Raw genomic sequence first — 19,147 nt, forward strand, 5'->3', positions numbered from 1 at the left:
TTTTGGTCTATAAAGTTTGTTCAATTTTAATATTTTTGTACTTTTAATTGTCCAATTTTGAACTCTGTACTTTTAATAAATCTTAAATATAATCAACACTGTTAATTTATTCTTGGTTTTAAAAAAAAAAATTATCTATTAGCATCTTTATAGTAAAAATGCATATACTATGATCTTTATAGTAAGATTTATTTTAAAATACAGATACTAAAATTAGATAATTGAAATTATAAAAACAAAAATAATATTTTAATCTTCATTTTATGACAATAATTTCTCACACACCATGGAAAAATAATTTAGCATTGGCCCTTGTTTTAACTTTGCTATTCAGAAATATTTCTTTGGATTGGAATAATATTCACTGGCTGTTAATGTATTAATGTATTAATAGCCTCTCTTAAAATTGTAGATTCATAGATATTTATGTGTGTGTTAAAATATTTCTCAACATCTTAACCTATCTGATTTTAGTTCCTTACACTTCTTAATGTCTAAATTTAGCTTTTGTATGGTGATAAATTTTAAAATTAGTTTTTAATTATAGTAAGTATGAACTATGAAGTTAACTTTTATATATTTATTAAATGATTTATTTAGAAATAATTATTTCTAAACAAAGGAAAATGAGACAACTTATTTATAAATATAATAAAATGTCACATTCTATCATGTCTATAGCGATCTATCAATATTTTACTATACCTGAAAATATTTTCCACGGTTTTAACACTAATAGTTTTTATTAAATGATAATAATAATAATTTTTATATAAAGAGGGAAGACTAATAAAAACTTCAAATTTTTTAAGGAAAAAAAGTTAACAATGAATAAAGTAATTATAGTCATTCATTTTAAGATTTATCAAGAATATAGAGATCAAAAAGAAAAAAAAAATTATATAGAGATTAAAATAATATTTTAACAAAGATACATAATTTAATTACTATGAATTAAAAAGGGAAAAAAAAAAACTTAAAATTTGTTGTGAGAGAGAGAGAGAGAGAGAGACATATATTCATCCATTTGTTTAATCCAAACATATATACTAGAGATGATGATTTAGGCCAAGTGGGTTGACCCACCTTATATTACTCACAAAATGATCTCCACCATTGGATCCACTCTTCTTGTGCTTATTTATACTCTCTTCTCCCTCTCTTTTCAGTCCCAATAAACTTCCTCTCCTCCACTTTTAATTTGGTGATTGCCAACATCATATTGCATTATACCATCTTTAAAGTTTCTTCCATAACTCTTCTTCTTCTTCTTCTTCTTCATTACAAACCTCCAAATCTCCATCCATGGCTGTCATTCAATCCTTTGAGGATCAGGTGAGTTATTAAACTTGTTCATCGTTAATTCTATTCAAAACTCATATCTTTTTCTTCTTCTTCTTTCCTCGTATTCTTGGACATGACTATCTTTTTTATAATCTTCTCATTTCGAGAAAAGACTCTTGATATAACTAAAAATATGCTTAATTTTAAAGAAAATAAATAGTAAACATGATCTCTTATAAAAGTACATACGCGATCAAACTCTTAATGAAACAAAATCAACAATGTTTTCTCTTTTTAATTGTCAGAGTAAGTTGAAAGAAGAGATTGCGGCAGCAGAAGGGTTCACTCTAGATGGAACAGTCGATTGGCATGGTCGTCCTGCAATTCGATCAAAATCTGGAACTTGGGTTGCAGGAATTATAATTCTCTGTATGTTATTTTCAGACTTATACTTCAAACTCATTTGATAAACTATTTTATTTTAATTTTTTTTTAGTTTAATGGTTGCGGAGATAGGAATTGAGAATCTTCAATTTTTAGGATGATAGTTTTTATGTCTTATCCATTGAACTATAATTTGATTGAAAAAATAAATAAATTAAAACTAAGCTTATAGAAATAAACATTCATATGGTACACTTTGGATAGAAGTATGAGAAATTAAGCTTATTTAAAAAATTTTAAAAAAAAAAAAAAAAAAAAAAAAGAACTTTAGTTATTTTTAGTGAATATATATTTAAATTTATAGGAAAAGATGTGACAAGATACGAATACTGTAATGAAATAGAAAGAAATAATAATGTTCCTAACCTTATGCTAGATCGACTTATTTAATTTATATATTTATATTTACGTGTGAAAAAGGTCACATAATAAAATTGTTGGCTGAAATTTGGCGACTAGATTGATTGAATGGTTTTTTAGGGAAAAAAAACATTTATGAAGTTGAAAAGAGACTCAACAAACAAAGTCTTGTCTTGAAAGAGTGTTTTATGAGAGTGATTCATTCTCTTTTGGACATAGCCATAAATGCCAACTATTATAATAACCATATTATAAGTTTCAAATTTTCCTTTTTTCTTTTTTTTTTTTTTTTTTTTTTTTTTTTTTTTTTTTTGTTCTCAAAAGGAATCTATTTTAATATCTCAATTTTATTTGTTTTTTATTTTTTATTTTTTGTAGTTCCTTTAGTATTTTAACTTTCAATTTATAGGGGTTGATTTTTTATACTACATTTAATCCAAAAATGTCACTCACTTCTAAACTTAATATTATATGCAATAAATGTCTTTAAAATATGTCTAATTAATACTTAAATTTCAATTTTTTTTTTTTTTAAAAAAAAAAGTAGTAAATTTAGTTCTAAAAATTTTTTGTGAAATTTACTAACTTGGAATTTTTGGTAAGTAAATTGTTTAATTAATTTATGACTTTGTTATACTCTTTTCATTGTAACATTAAAAGTTAGCGTACGTTTTCAGTTGACGATGTAATAATAAAGTTAAGAATTATTATTATTATTATTATTATTTTGCAAAGGAAAGGTAAGAAAATTTGATGAGAATCTTTACACAATAATTTTATAATGATTTTAATATTTTTATTGTATTGTCAATTATTCAATTAATTGCAATTTTGGGAGGAGAAAGAAAGATGATAAATATTTAAAGTCACATCGAAGTTTAAAATTTTTAAATTAATTTGGAGTCTTATTTAAATGATTGATAAGACTTCGACCATTTTTAACATAATACTTAAACATTAGAAGAGACTATAGTTCAATAATTAAAAATTAAGGAACCAACACAAAATATGTGTAAAAGTCGAGTGGACAAAATAAAATTTAAATTTTATTTACCAATAGTTATTTTGTATAGTTCCCGTCTATTTTCATCTTGATTCTCTATAATTTGATAAAATCTCATAAATAGTCTCCAAACAAAATTTATCCACATAAACAATCGATTCATTCTTTCTTTTTTTTTTATTCCAATTTAAATCGTAATACAATTAATTAAAATCTCAAACATATCATCCTGCAAATAGAAGTATATCACCTACTCAAATATGATAACTATATAATATACATATAATTCATAATCGAATTATAAAAGTTAAGTGCATGTTTGGGAGTGATTTAATTGTAAAACATCATTCCGAAACATGTCTTTAATCATACAAAATTATTTTAATGTTTAATTTTACATTTTTAAATACAATTTTTATATTATCAAATTTGATTTTGATTGATTAAAACACTTACTTCTAAATGATATTAAAAAAAATAAAAATAATAATTTCAATTTCAAAATCAACCCAAATGTTCGAAATTGAGTACTTTTGAAATTAGATGATCAAATTGGGACAAAATTGTTTTTTGTCCTATATAATAGTAGATGTGTTGTACGGATAAGGAATTAAACATTTTACACGGAAAGCAAAGGGAAAATATATATTTCTTTTTCTCTTGGTTCTAAATGCTACCACGTGGCAGCATAGGATGGTGGGGGTAAAGACTTGAGCCCTAAATTTTGGGCCAAGAGGGAAATGGGCCCACATCCACTTCTTTTCTCGTCTCCTTATGGGCCCCAGCCCACATTATTTGACGTTGAGTTTCCGATGAAAAGGCTACTTAGGTGGCTGCTTATGAGTGGTGGTTGACGGCTTTTTAATGACAGCCTGATCAAGTTGTTCAATACCAAAAATGAAATAAAATAAAATATGTATATAATAAAATTTAAAACATTGATAAACTGTATCATCCATTTGGAACCACAGTGTACTTGCCTATATCTAGCTTGGGATCTAGGTTTTGAAAAATGGAAATAGGGTTTTGAATTAAAAAAAGAAAAAAATGAGAATAGATTGTTCGTTACCTCCACGTTTTTTATGAACCAAGCACGGTTGTGGGTACGATGAGACGTTTCGTATTTATGACATCTTTTTTAGAGAGACCTAAAGTTTAAGAGTACTAATACAAGGAATCTAAGTTTAAGTCTCTTGATTATTTGAATATTTGATTCTATAATCGAGAGTATATGTCTAAAGTAGTTGAACTATGTTATGATAGAATTAACCATATAAGTTTCTTTTTTTTACTTTATTTTTCATAATATTTTTCTATCTGGGTCGGGCTTAGTTGATTCTATATGGGTTGCCCATTTTGATCACTTTGATATTGCATTGATAGGGATTGAAACTTTGAAACATGATAATCAAACCATTAATTTTTTTTTAACTAATAATCAAACTATTAAATAACTACTTAATTAAAAGAAAAGTTAATCATGATCTATTACAGTAAGTTTAACCATTCAGTAATGCATGTTCTTATTTAGCCAACGAGGAGAAAATTTGGCTCCCTTCCTCATTCGTCTAATTGAGAGGATTCCTACTTCGTTTTGAACGGGTCCCCACGGAATAAATGAACTTCTCTATTTAGCATGTTCTCATGGATGTTTTATTCACTCTATTTTAAAGATAATTTGTATGCATTAAGTTTCAAATATGTTTCTAAATTATATGAATATGGAAAATCAGTGAACCAAGGATTGGCAACTTTGGCATTCTTTGGAGTTGGAGTGAACTTGGTGCTATTTCTTACAAGAGTTTTGCAACAAAACAATGCTGATGCTGCTAACAATGTCAGCAAATGGACTGGGACTGTTTACATCTTCTCTCTTGTTGGAGCTTTCCTTAGTGATTCCTACTGGGGCAGATACAAAACTTGTGCTATCTTTCAGATCATTTTTGTCATTGTAAGTATTTTCTTAAAAACCTTTTTTTTTCATTAAGAGTTTTTAACCAATTGAAAAAAAAAATCATTTATATATATATATATATATCATAGTTTAGATAATTAAACTTACATATCAAACATAGACTCGACTTTTAGTTATATAAGTTTTATCCCTAATCTAATAAAGCTTACAAGTTTGGATTGCATTATTCAAGGTTAATAAGTCAATCTCATATGACCTTATCTTAAATTATAAGTTTATTAATTATTCATATAAATTCAAATTTGAGTAAATAAAATTGAGTTTAACAACCCATAGAATAAAGATTTGAATGGTTAACCTCTTTGCAATGTACATGTCACAACTAGTTGAGGTATACTTTTTTAGTGCACTAATTGAATTATGTTAAGATTGATCAAAGTTGTATACATTCAAACATATGAAACACTACTTTCTATATTAAATCACATGACTGTTTCTAGTATATACACACCCGTATTTGAATCTATTTTATAAATTCATACTTCTCAATTACACGTTAGAGTTCAAATATTCTAGTTGATTATTTCAAAAACTCACAAGTCAACGAGAGCATAAGTTAAAATGGATAAGTCATTAATTGTCATTTCAAAAGATCTATTATTTTATCTCACTAACTCTTAATTGTCAAAGTGAGATTAGTTTAACAGTAATTGGTATGACTTTCCTCTTTATCGGTTGAATGTTCGATCATTACAATAATTGTATTAAAAAAACAATGATTGAATTTAAAAAACAAAAATAACTCTTAAATGTGTGTGTATATATATATGCACTAATTTAGAAATACAAATCTGTTTAGATTGCAAAATTTTCAATTTTAGTGCTTAACTTGTTCCAAAAATGGCAGGGCTTAGTATCATTATCACTCTCCTCCTACCTCTTCTTGATCAGACCCAAAGGTTGCGGCGATGAACAAACACCCTGTGGAAGCCATTCCAAGACTGAAATTTCCCTTTTCTACCTTTCAATTTACCTCACAGCTCTCGGCAATGGCGGCTATCAACCCAACATCGCCACCTTCGGCGCGGATCAATTTGACGAAGAGTATCAGAAAGAGGGCCATTCCAAGGTCGCCTTCTTCAGCTACTTCTACCTTGCCCTAAACCTCGGATCCCTCTTCTCCAACACCATTTTAGGGTTTTTTGAAGATGAAGGCATGTGGGCTCTCGGCTTCTGGGTCTCCACTGGGTCTGCCGTTGCCGCTCTGCTTTTGTTCCTAATCGGAACTCCGCGGTATAGGCATTTCAAACCCACTGGAAACCCCCTTACTAGGGTTTCTCAAGTCGTTATCTCTGCGGCAAAGAAATGGAGGGTTATGGTTCCGTCTGATGGAGAGGGTTTGTTTGATGATGATGGGAAGCAGAGCCCTAACAATGGCTGTCGGAAGATTTTGCACACTCATGGATTCAAGTAAGTGCGAGATTTTCTTTCGTTGTTGTAGTGATATTTCTGGTTTTGTCCATTTTATATCATATTCTTAAGCTCTCTGTCAAGAATGTGAATTAAGTATGAAACTGATCGTAAGGGCTCTGTCAAGAATGTATAATTAAGTATGAAATTGATCGTAAGGTCTCTGTCAAGAATGTATAATTAAGCTTTTAGGTTGAGTAGTATAACTTTGAATCCAGTAACTTTGAATCCGGTGCTTTGAGGACTCTATGTTGTGTTTCTTGCTTTTTGTTTTTTTGTTTTGTTTTGTTTTTTTTCCTGAAAAATGTACAAGGTTAGTTGTTAGATAATCTTAACATGCTTGAGAGTGATTTTAAAATGGTTAGAATACTTTTTTTCATATTCAAAATCACTCAAAAGCACGTCTTTAATCACTCAAAATTAGTTCAATGCTTAATTTTACACTTTTTAACGCAATTTCACATTACCAAAATCGGTTTTGAATGATTAAAAACATGTTTTAGAGTGGTTTTGGAAATGACAAAAGTGATTTTAACCCTTTCAGAATTACTCCCAAACATGTTTGTATTTCAAATCACTCGATTAGAGTACTTACAAAGCTTTGTAACAACCTATCAAACTAGAAACAAAATTTGGTTACAAAGACATATTTTCTTGTTTATTCTTTAAAGACTCACATGGTTCCTTTTGAAGTTCTTGCTCCTTGTTTTTAACTAATGCAATAATAACAGGTTCTTGGATAAAGCAGCCTACATTTCCTCAAGGGATTTAAGTGATAAAGAGCAAGGAGTGAACAACCCATGGCGCCTTTGCCCAATCACCCAAGTAGAAGAAGTAAAATGCATTCTAAGGCTGCTCCCAATCTGGCTTTGTACCATTATCTACTCAGTTGTCTTCACCCAAATGGCCTCTCTCTTTGTCGAGCAAGGTGCAGCCATGAAAACCACCATCTCGAACTTCCACATCCCACCTGCAAGCATGTCAAGCTTTGACATTCTCAGTGTCGCCCTCTTCATCTTCCTCTACCGTCGCGTCCTCGACCCATTTGTTGGAAAATTGAAAAAATCTAGCTCCAAGGGCTTGACCGAGCTGCAGCGGATGGGGGTCGGGTTGATCATAGCCGTGATGGCAATGGTCTCGGCCGGCATCGTGGAGTGCTATAGGCTCAAATATGCCCAAGCTGACTGCACACACTGTGAAGGATCAAGCTCCTTGAGCATCTTCTGGCAAGTTCCACAATATGCATTGATAGGAGCCTCTGAAGTTTTCATGTATGTAGGTCAACTTGAGTTCTTCAATGCACAAGCTCCTGATGGTCTCAAGAGCTTTGGAAGTGCTTTATGTATGACCTCAATCTCTTTAGGCAACTATGTGAGTAGCTTGTTGGTGACAATGGTGATGAAGATTTCAACTGTCGATCGTATGCCGGGTTGGATCCCGGGCAATCTCAACAAAGGTCATTTGGACAGGTTCTACTTTCTTCTTGCTGCATTGACTGTGATTGATTTTGTGATTTACATTGCTTGTGCTAAGTGGTACAAATCCATCAAATTGGAAGAGAAGTACGAACAAACTGAAGAACAAGAAAGCTTCAAAGTCTGAAAATGAAAAATCTGAGTTACCCCTTTGAAATAAGAGGAAGAGAAAGTGGAAAGAAAGGGAGGGAGTTCTTCCATTTTGGTCTGTTCTTCTACTTTACATCTATTGAAATGCCTTGATGGAGATTTGATTGAAAAATGATGGCAATGTGATATTACTCAATGGTAATTGACTAATTCTTGTATAGGAATTATCATCATTTGCTAGCTCCAGTCTTGGGTTTACTATATCATGTTTATCACTTTTAAACATAGGGGATCATGTAATTACATGATAATCGAAGGTTATTTCTTTATGGTAATCTCATATGTTGTGGGATAAAAAATGTGTGGATCTCTTGCTAGGGAAATGTAAGATCAATTTGGTATTTATTTTTATGAGATTAGTGATATTGGAGGTTTGAAGACAATGTTTTAACTTTTACCAATATTTGTCCATTCAAGCATATTTTAGTGGATAAAGACATCAGTTAAAGTTGATAATTTAATTATTCACTCTTATACTTATTGAATTCAAAAAAGTTTTTGTAATATTCTACTAATAGTATGACTGATTAATATGAATAGTCCATATATGTCATCAATATCCACTTTTTATGAAGTTTATGGATAGAATAAGTTGTGTTAAAAGTATATGTATGGATTAAATTTAATTTAACATAAATTTAAACACATTTTGAAACTTGATATTTGATCCATTTATGTTATTTCAAATATTTTAATAAAACGAGCTTCAAAGTTCATATAGCATGTAGCTTTATTATTTAAATATTGAACATTTACTGCTGTATTTAATCATTTTTCTAGACGACTATTTTTATAATATATTTTTTTTTAAAAAAAAAAAAAAAAGAAAGAAAAGAAAATAATGTTTCGTTGCAAACAAGCAATAATTTTAGACCTATTGGTAAGTATATACGACTAATCACATAGCATATTTTCTTAGCACATCAAATCATTTAGCATGATGAAGTTTACTATCTTACGAACTTAAGTTTTATTGCTCTATGGCAACAAAAATTCAAGACTCGTGTTGGCGAGGTTTGAAGACAAATAATCTTTTTTTTTTCTTCCCATTTTTCTTAGTTCCATAACTAAAGATCGATTGGACAATTGATCTTCGAGATGGTAATTGTTGTCTTATCTATTAAATTATACTTAATTAAAAAAAACTAACTTTTTTTTATCAATTTAAATATGTAATGTTTAAATTGATGTAATAATTTTTTTTTTTTTTTTTTGAATTCTAGAAATTAAGGGTCCGTTTGATAAGGCTCACATTTCTGGTTTTCTGTTTCTGCTTCTCATTTTTCAAGAAACTGACCAATTTGATAACCATTTTTGTTTCTTGTTCCAAAATTTGGGAAACGTTCCAAAAAATGGGGTCAAAATTGAGGAACTACAAAAAGTAGTTTCTCCGGTTCTGTTTCTATTTTATTTAAAGTTGTTCCCAAAATATATCATAATGGGGACTTGGTTCATTGATGTGAAAACATGTTTTAATCATTCCTCAACTCTATAGTTTTGGGATCAAATCTACCACTTTATGAACTTTTTGCTATAAAGTGTAAATATTTTTTGAATTTTTCTATTTATAAAAATTTTCCAATTTTCAAATATACAAATATAGCAAATTTAATTTTGAATTTTTGAATTTTCAAATATTTAGATTTATGTTATTTTTATTTTCAAATTTCAAATTTTCAATAAGGTTGTTTTCATGCTCAATTATTGCAATTATTTCTGGAAAATTCCAAAAAATTTAATTTTGAATTTTGAATTTTCAAATCTTTAGTTTTATATATTATTTTGATTTTCAAATTTTTAATTTTCAATAGGATTGTTTACAAATATAGGAAAATAAACCAAAATATTTACAAATATAGCAAAATTTTACTGTCTATCACGGTCTATCGCAAATAGACTATGATATTTTGCTATTATTTGTAAATATTTTCAATAGTTTTGTCATTTAAAATAATTTTCCTTTTCAATATGCATATATAAATATTTTTGAATTTTGAATTTTGCAAAATGCATTATATATATATATATATATATATAATTTTTCTAACATACAGAACCAATTATAATTTTATAATAATATAAATTTTGTTTACTAAGATATTTATTTAGGTTATTTTTAATATTTTTACAACCACGATATTTACATAATAATATAATTGAGTTATATTTGAGACTACACCATTTAAAATTTAAAATAAATGACTTGAGTGAGAAATAATATTGTAAATCAAATTTTAACAACATATGAATGATAGAAACAATGGTATTATCGAATTAATTTTACATTGGGACTTATGTGTATTCGATAGTTTAACTATTTGATAACTATTTTTTATATTTTAATACATGTTATATATCTTCTTATTTTATATAATTAGATTATATTTAAACCATAAAATATAGAGAAAAAATGTAAGGGGAAAAAATACAGTAAACTAGAAACAAGAAATAGTTATCAAATAAGTTTTTGTTTTTATTTTTATTTTCTAAGAAACAGAAAACATAATAGTTATCAAACATATTTTTTTGTTTCTTGCTCGAAAAAAAAAAAGAAACAAAAAAAGTAACGAGAAATATAAAATAGGAAACGAAAACGTTATCAATCGGAACATAATCCAGTGATATCTATTGATTGGAGATAAAAGAATACATAGGATTCAACGGTCGAACTACAACGGATAAAGAAGGGGAAAATGATCATCCGACAAAAATAAACCACGATGAAATTTTGCTGCTCCATTCCTTCACCATTTCCTTCCTATGGCTTACATTTTTCTCAACTCATGAGCTCACAAATCCATCTTCTTCAAATTCACTGAATTCTTCTCCTCCTCCTCCTCCTCCTTCTTCTTCAGTTCCTTAATCATGAAGTTCTCTCTGAAACTCCCTGATAATCAAGACCACCAAACCCCAGTTGTAAAGGGGAAACTCCCAATCACCATGTTCAATCAACCCTTTACTTCCTCATTCACCTCCGCCGTTAATTCCTCTTCCGACCTCTCCTTTTCCCTTTCCACTAATTTCCCATCTGGCCCTTGTTTGAAGCTCACTTATTCTCCCATGGCGGCTTCTCCTTCCGCCGTCTCCACTACTTCTCCTTTTACTCTTTCTCTCAAATCTGGGTTAGGGCTTTTTGGCTCTCCGGAGGACTCTCCTCTTGTGTTTTCCTCTCAATTTTCTCTTTCCCTTTCCAAACCCTTTGTTCCCACTTTCTCTCTTCTCTTCAAACCCCAATTTGGCCATTTCTGTTTAAAGAAGAGTACTGTTTCCGGTGTTCACGATCAGTTTTCTGTGATTCAACCTAACGATGGGGTTCGATTGGATTCTGGATCTGGTTTGAATTCGAAATTTGGAAGTGGGTTTGCTGTAGATGAGTCGATGGGATGGCAGGAACTGAAGCTGGAGAGTAGTGGTGGTGGACATGGTTCTCAAGAAGAGTTTGGAGTTCATTCTGATGGAGGAATTCGGAGGCATTTGGCTGAGACGAAAAGCATTAGAGATAGTGTTTTCTCAGGTGTTGCTGTAATGGCAAGGACAGCCATTCCTGTGACTAAACGAGTGGCCGTGAATTTCCGGTGGGGGATGAACTTTCCAACGAATCCGGTAACAAAAATGCCATTTCTGACTGTGAATAAGATTTCAGTGGAGAGAGTGGAGGAGGAAAAGGAAGAGAAGAAGAAAACAGGAGAGAACCAGGGGGGAGATGTGGAATTGTTGAAGGGTATGTTGTTTTGGATGAAAAAGGATGTGGAAAGTTTGGAGAAAGAGAACAGAGAGATGAAGCAACTTTTAGAGGAGATGAAGCTGGGAAATGTTACAAATAGAGCTGCACCATCTTCTAGTTTGAGTTATGGTGAGATGGAGCCATGGAGGAACAACAGGAGTGGCTGGGAAGAAAGCAAGTCCAAGAACAGTAGGAATGGTGGACAAGAAAATGATTGGAGGAAAAAGAAGAGCTCTGAAGAAGAGAATGATGGTAAGAACAGAAGGAGAGGTGGAGAAAAGAATGGAGGGAAGGGGCTTAGTTCCACGAATCGAGCGAATGAAGTTGAATCAGAATTGGAGAGAGCTATCAAGGCTGCTTCCCAAGTCAAAGCATGAAGTAGTATTGCAGTATATGATTTTTCTTGGAATGTATATAGTTCCATTCTATTTCATTTAACCATCGACCACCAACGTCTGAGGAGGATAACACGAAAGGTTAGCATGAATGTTGCAGTTTCTTTATACTATGCACTATTCCTTGCCAGTAAACTGCTTGAAAATGTGGATAAGAATTGCATTTCTATGTGATTAGTTTACCTCTGCAATTTTACTTTGATGTGTGAGTGTGCAGTTGATTAGATTTACTGGTAGCTATTGGACTATGTATCTGGCTGTACTTTGTTTGGTGATATTCACAAGGGTGAAGGATTCATGCATATATTTTACTAGAGTTTAACGAATTGTATTATGTGTAATTGGGAGAACTTTGTGCGTACGATACTTTACTGGATAGGAAACTATTTCATTGAAAATATGAAGTATATACAAAAAGGGAAGAGGAAGACGGCCTCGACTTTGGCTAAGGAAGTTACCTCCCATCTCCCAAAAACAAACTACCCTTTATCTATAGCTGTAAGGGTAAAAGGAAAGGTATGGTAATTTAGCATAGCTTTGAAGGGGTGACCTCCAAAGTAAACCTTGAGAAGACGAGTCTTGTTGCCGGGAAGAACGGTTAGGGAGAACCTCACATCCCCTAGGCGTACGTCATTATGTCCTAAAGAAGCTTGGGATCTAGCCCAAGACTTTTAAGTGAAGGGGAAGGTGGAGATCCCCAGTACTTCTATTGGATTTGGCGTACACTATTGTATCCCAAAAGAACAAAGGAACCTCATCATATCCCATTGTCCTTCGATTTTTCAGTTTAGAATACTTGGAAGTTGGAAGATAAGTTTCTAATCAATTTGAAGTTGAAGTGCATGAGATAATCATTTTCTTGTTCTCGGGTATAATAGATAAATCCTCTAATTTTATGTTGGCTTCCCATTTAAAGAGGTTATTGAATCGTTTTACTAAACTACCTCTGAAATTTCTTTCATTCCTTTGTACTTGTCTGGTTCAACTATTTGGTAATTTTGTTGCAGCCTATGTTATCTGATCACTTTCTTCTCTAAAACTGATGAACAGTGAAGGCTCCAATCTAATGAAGGCCCTGTTTGGTAACTATTTGGATTTTTTTCCCCTTGAAAATTAAGCCTATTTCCTATTTCCTCTTAATGTATAACAATAGTTTTTATCTTTCTTATGTAAAAGAGTTGAATTTTTAGCCAAATTCAAAAACAAAAACAAGTTTTTAAAAACTACTTTTTTTTAATTCTATAAAATTAGCTTTATAGGCTCAATTTTCAAAAATTTAAAACTAAGGCCTCATTAGGTAACCATTTAGTTTTTTTTTTTTTTTGAAAATTAGGCTTATAAAAACTACCTTCACCTCAAATTTTTTAACTACTTTTTACCAGTAGTTTAAAAACTAAACCAAATTTTGAAAACTAAAAAAATAGTTTTAAAAAACTTGTTTTTGTTTCTGAAATTTGGCTAAGAATTCAACCATTGTACTTAAAAAAGATACAAATCATTGTAAGAAATGGGGAGGAAATAGCATAATTTTCAAAAACCAAAAATAAAAAATGAAATGGTTATCAAACGGAGCTTAAGAGTATTACTCTTCTGAAATTGGAATGAGCTAGAAAATGAAGGTGGATCGGGTTCGGTATTTTTAAGGCTGTGTGTTTTACCATTTGTTTCTTGATCACAAAGAATAAGGTCTATATCCGGAGAAATTCTTTGCAATCTCTTCCTACTTTCTCCATCTCTGAGTCTTTCTGCTTTTCTAAAAACTCTCTATCTGGAGAAGCTATATGAGATCCACAACTGAGCCTCACCTCACTATTACCCTTTTCTTTCTTTTGTCTACCACGCCACTTGCCATGACTCGGCCAAACCAACCTTTAGCTTCAGTTGAGTGTCGACTTGTTTAATTGAGCTCGGGAGGATTCCAAGCACCTAGCATAGCATGTTTGTTCTTGTCGAAGTCGACAGGTTGACTCCATTGACGATGAAGCTTCTGACTGCATCAGGAATTTTGTGGTTCCTGCTTTTATTGTTTTTCTTCTTGCTTTATGTTGTTCATGATTGTTTTGAGTAACCTTTGTATTGTTGGTGACTGATATTTAGTCCAAAGTAGTAGAAGGTATTATTATGTCTGCAGTTTTATATTGTGGAAGTCCATTAACCTGAAAGGCTAAAGAGGAAAACATTTTGAATATGAATAGTTTCAAAACTGAGGTTTTGCTGAACTATGAAGGATGAAACACAGCAAACTCAATCCAAAGCTATATATTTTCTTTACTTCTGCAACATATTTTCCAAAAGTGTATTGAGAATTGCTTCAAACCCTTTGGAAGGCGGGAGATCGAACATCATTTAATTAATAGAAAGATATCGATGTCTTAACTACTAAACTAAACACTTGGCAAATATATAGTTTAGTCTCTAATCTATTAAAGGTTCTAATTTTGTTATTATGTACTTTATTTTATTTATTCAATTAAGGCTTTATAATCCCTAAGTTCTAAAAGAATTGAAGTTAATTAAATTTTAAATCAATAGTTCTTATGAGTTTCTCTACTGTTAGCAGTGGGTTAATTTTCTATTAACAATTAGTAATTTTTATTAAGTTGTACTATGCCATATGAAATGAGTAAAATTTTAACTCTGGTCAAGTATTATGTCTATGTCATTTTTTTCTTCTTCTGGAGAAACGGAATTGTGGAATGGAGAATGGAATTTCGGCACGTTGAAGAAATTTATATTAGATTTTGAAGTGATGTTAACAAAGTAGATAGCCACGTCACAGAAACAAATCTACATAAGAATTATTTACAAACATTATTTTCTGACCAGCATCGTGGAATTAGTATTTAAAATTAACAAAAAATTAAATTTAATTATGAAAATATTTTTTCAAAAACTAAAAATATTCAGAGATCGGGTGCTCGGAGGGAAAATTTCTGGTTTATATTTTCTTTTTTAATTGTTATTTTATTTAAAATCAATTAAAATTTGATATTTATATTGAAATCATAAATATTTTAGGTAACAAATTTGTGTTATTATTGTTTTATTTATTAAATTAACAACTAAAAATATTTTAGATCTTTTATTGTAAATTTAATAAAAATTTAAAGTTAATTATATTAGGAAATTAAATTAAATAAATATATATTATGAAATGAAATAAAAAAAATTAAAAAATATATATAAACAATAGCTTAGTTATGGTTATTTATATATCATAAAAGAAGAAATATCTAACATTGAAAAAAGAAAATTCTCAAATTAAATTTAAACTCTTATCACTTCAAATTCAACAAATAATTGATCAACTACATCCACCTTGCATTCACCTCACGTGTCCACACCTTATGTTAGTAATGTATGTTAACAATGGTATCAGAATCATGCATGTTAGTAGAGTGTATTAGTTCAATTAACTTGACATTAAAGATTTATAGGCTCTTGTCTTAATAATATTCTAAATATCCTTTGGGATGATAATCAAATTTTGTTAAATAATTCTATTGAATAGCACTTTGATAAACCTTGTGTTCCTGATAGCAGAATCGTAAGACCGTTGATAAGTTTGGTGTTCCGGTGTTGTAGAATTTTAGCATCCCGATTACTCATCACAATAGATAATTAGAATCTTAATAAGACTTTAAGCTTTAAATTTTAAATGTCAAAGTTAATTGGAAAAATACTTTCTAAAGCACATATTACAAAAGACTCAAACATAATTGAAGATTATACAAATGATTCTCAACTCTCCATAGTCAAAGGTAAAGAGCTTCAGACATCGAAGATAGAAAAGAACCTCCAAATAAGAAAATTTGACTTTCTTCAAGATTATAGAATAATAACCACGGAACAATAAATCCCAATTAATAAACTCTTAGAAACTCTTCGTTTATTCTCAAGACAATCAATTCTTAACACCAAGAAAAATATAAATCTTTTCATATAGGATTAGTTCAAATTGCCATAAAGCCTCTTTATAGGATAGGATTAGATACCCCAATTCTTTTACTATTATGCGATAAACGACATACAAACTTTTTAAATTTAATACTTTCTATAGTTGAATCAAATCTAAAAAGAGGATCAGTTTACTTTAATTGTTATTCAAACTTTTCAGTTTCATTAAGTGATCCAAATATACTTCAATCTTTAATGTTTGGTATTAAACTTATAAACATGGATTGGGAACCACAAACTGAATCCATTGTAGGAATATTTCAAATACACTACAAATTAATGCATACAAATTTATCCCCTATAACTCTTAAGACTTCTCCTAAAGATCAAACCCTTCTAATGGAAACCAATACTAAATACTCAAACACTTTTACTCCAAAAATGTTATCTTATCCCAGATGGAATTTAGAACTGAATTTAGAAGACGTCTTTAAACCATCGTTTGAAAATCCAAAATTAACCCAAATTGTTGAAAATGAAGGTGGAAGTGTAGAGCAATTTCAATCTTCAAGAATGAAACTTCCCAGATTTTCTACTACCTATGAACCTCCTCAACCAAGTACTTCTATAAACTTTCAAAGAGTACGGTTTGATAATCTAATACTACAACCTTTTTATACAAAAGATAAATATCTAACTTTATCTCCAACTCATTCTGATATGTAAAACATTAATAAGTTAAATGTTATTTCTAAACCCTTTATAATTAACAAAATAAAATTAGATAAAGAATTTTGGCCTGACAAAAATAAACTTTTAAAAAATATATTTTTTGAATCATTTAATAAAATTGAACAAAGTAAGATTCGTGATGAATATTACAAAACAATGGAAAAACTTAAAATAATATATATTTCTTCCATTGGATGAAATATAGGACATATTATCAAAACATAATATCTCCTTCATATCAAACTATTAATACAAATATCTCTTCTCCCACAAGGGAGACTACAAATCCTAAAAAATATATAACTTCTACTTATCCTACTTTAGAAGAAATTATGTTTCAAAATAACAATAATCAATAAATGATAACTTTTCCTTTCAAAATGATTGACATAATTGAAAGCCAAACAAAAATACTAACATTAAAAGATATTAAAACTATATAATTACGGAATAATTATTTTAATAAAATTTTACATACAATATCCAACAAAGTGGAAAGAATAGAATCCAAACTCGAACCCCCCTATAAAATCACCACCTCAACCAATTGATAAGACAAAATCTTTATTTAGACCTTTTGAAATTTCGGATAAAGATTTAAAATTAATTAATTTTAAGGTAAAAAATCTAATAATATTTTAGACAAAATTAGCCTTCAATTACAAAATTTAAATCTAAACTCATAAAAAACATTAAATACACCAACATCAAAAGTTAATACCATTAATGAAACTCCTGGTGAAAATCATTCTGACATACACAAAACTAGAAGACAATTTTGATAATAACTTGGAAGAAAAATTTTAGAACCTTACTCTTCAAAAGATAACAAATCCTAAATATCCAAAATTAAGAAATTAGTATTCCAAACCTTCTCTCCCAGATGAAGAAAGCCAACAATTAACCAAGCTCAATATACAAAAATGACATCTATAAATGGAATATAGATGACATGATTGAACATCAAATTCTAAATTTAATGCATGGAGATGACCTTAGCTGCCACTGCTTACAAGATACATCAAAATACATACCATCAAATTGCTCAAATTGTCTATAAAGATAAAAGTGTTGTACATGTGTCACTATATTGTACAGATGAAATTTTACACTTTAAAGTGTCATCTTCTGTAGAGACACGTCCTGCAATCCATGTTAACGTGTCATTGTAAATTATCAACGTGTCATGTTAATGTCATGCATGAAAAGTTTCTCATCTGTATATAAAGGAAGCTTAGTATGGATCGAAGGGTAGATGTCTTTTCTTAACTTCTGAGTGCTTTGTCTTGAGAGAAAAAGAATCTATACTCTGTGACAATTTAATAAAGGTTCTTCAATTCTACACATCCATCTTGATATTCCAAAACCCAAATAAGTCCTTAGCATATTTATATTTTCAATAACTATTTTATTTATATCAATATTCTTTAACAACTTTTATATTTTCAATAACTACTTTAGTTTTCCAAGAGTTTTCTTCATCATTTTCCACAATTCCATTATATTAAACTTAATCTCATCAATACCCACATATTCATCTTTCATATAATTTCTATCCCATACAATCATCATTTCCCTCAATTGCCACGTGTCAAGCATGCATGCATCCACCATCAACTACATCCACCTCAGGTGTATATATATAGTAATAATAATAAAATAATAATAATAATAATCAAGGCAAGGTTGGGGTCGGGGATGGGTAGGGATACCCTCCCTGTCCCCAATCAGGGCGAGTGCATACGAGGACCCAATCCCAAAGAATTTTTGCCATTTTTTTATTCAAAACAATTATCTAAAATCAAAATAGAACTTAATATATATTTTTTTTTAAGAAAATACCAATTTTAACTATGAGCTTGATAGAATTACATTTTACCATAAATTTTAAATTTCATCGAATTATACTTTAAACTTTGTTAAGTGTTTCATCTTCAACTTAAAAATATGTTGTAGCGTATGCTTTAGGTATGTTTTAGAGTAATATTGGAATTTTTGGACGAATGTTGATATTTTTAAACATTAGGTAATGCTAAAAAGAATTTTTATTAATTTAACCAAATCAATACAGCTTACTAGATTTGAAGTTACAAATATAATTTTTTTCGATGCTAATTTTTTTTTTTTTTTTAAAAAAAAAACTCTTGAACTTTGCTCTTTATTTAAACAATATCCTGATTACAAATTTCAAAACTATGCTTATAGTAGAAATAATTTTGAAATCCTACCACATCAGATTCTCGGGACTTTATTCCACCCCTAAAAATATTTATTTCATATTTTATTAAGATAATTGTG

The 19,147-nt window shown here is 29.8% G+C and overlaps 2 protein-coding genes across 2 annotated transcripts; both read left to right on the top strand.

Annotated features, from left to right (window-relative positions):
• Positions 1–1,046: 1,046 nt before the first annotated feature.
• Positions 1,047–8,484, top strand: LOC120092114 (protein NRT1/ PTR FAMILY 7.3-like). The gene is made up of 5 exons (XM_039050323.2): positions 1,047–1,335; positions 1,590–1,713; positions 4,825–5,042; positions 5,914–6,476; positions 7,208–8,484. The coding sequence occupies exons 1-5, from the start codon at positions 1,306–1,308 to the stop codon at positions 8,076–8,078; spliced, it is 1,806 nt and encodes a 601-aa protein (XP_038906251.1). The 5' UTR covers positions 1,047–1,305; the 3' UTR covers positions 8,079–8,484.
• Positions 8,485–10,759: 2,275 nt separating this feature from the next.
• LOC120090129 (uncharacterized) lies at positions 10,760–12,570 on the top strand. The gene has a single exon (XM_039047648.2). The coding sequence runs from the start codon at positions 10,967–10,969 to the stop codon at positions 12,200–12,202; it is 1,236 nt and encodes a 411-aa protein (XP_038903576.1). The 5' UTR covers positions 10,760–10,966; the 3' UTR covers positions 12,203–12,570.
• Positions 12,571–19,147: the final 6,577 nt, after the last annotated feature.

The sequence above is a fragment of the Benincasa hispida genome, chromosome 11 (assembly GCF_027475165.1).
Source record: "Benincasa hispida cultivar pf3 chromosome 11, pf3_genome.v1.1, whole genome shotgun sequence".
Classification (NCBI taxonomy): Eukaryota; Viridiplantae; Streptophyta; class Magnoliopsida; order Cucurbitales; family Cucurbitaceae; genus Benincasa; species Benincasa hispida.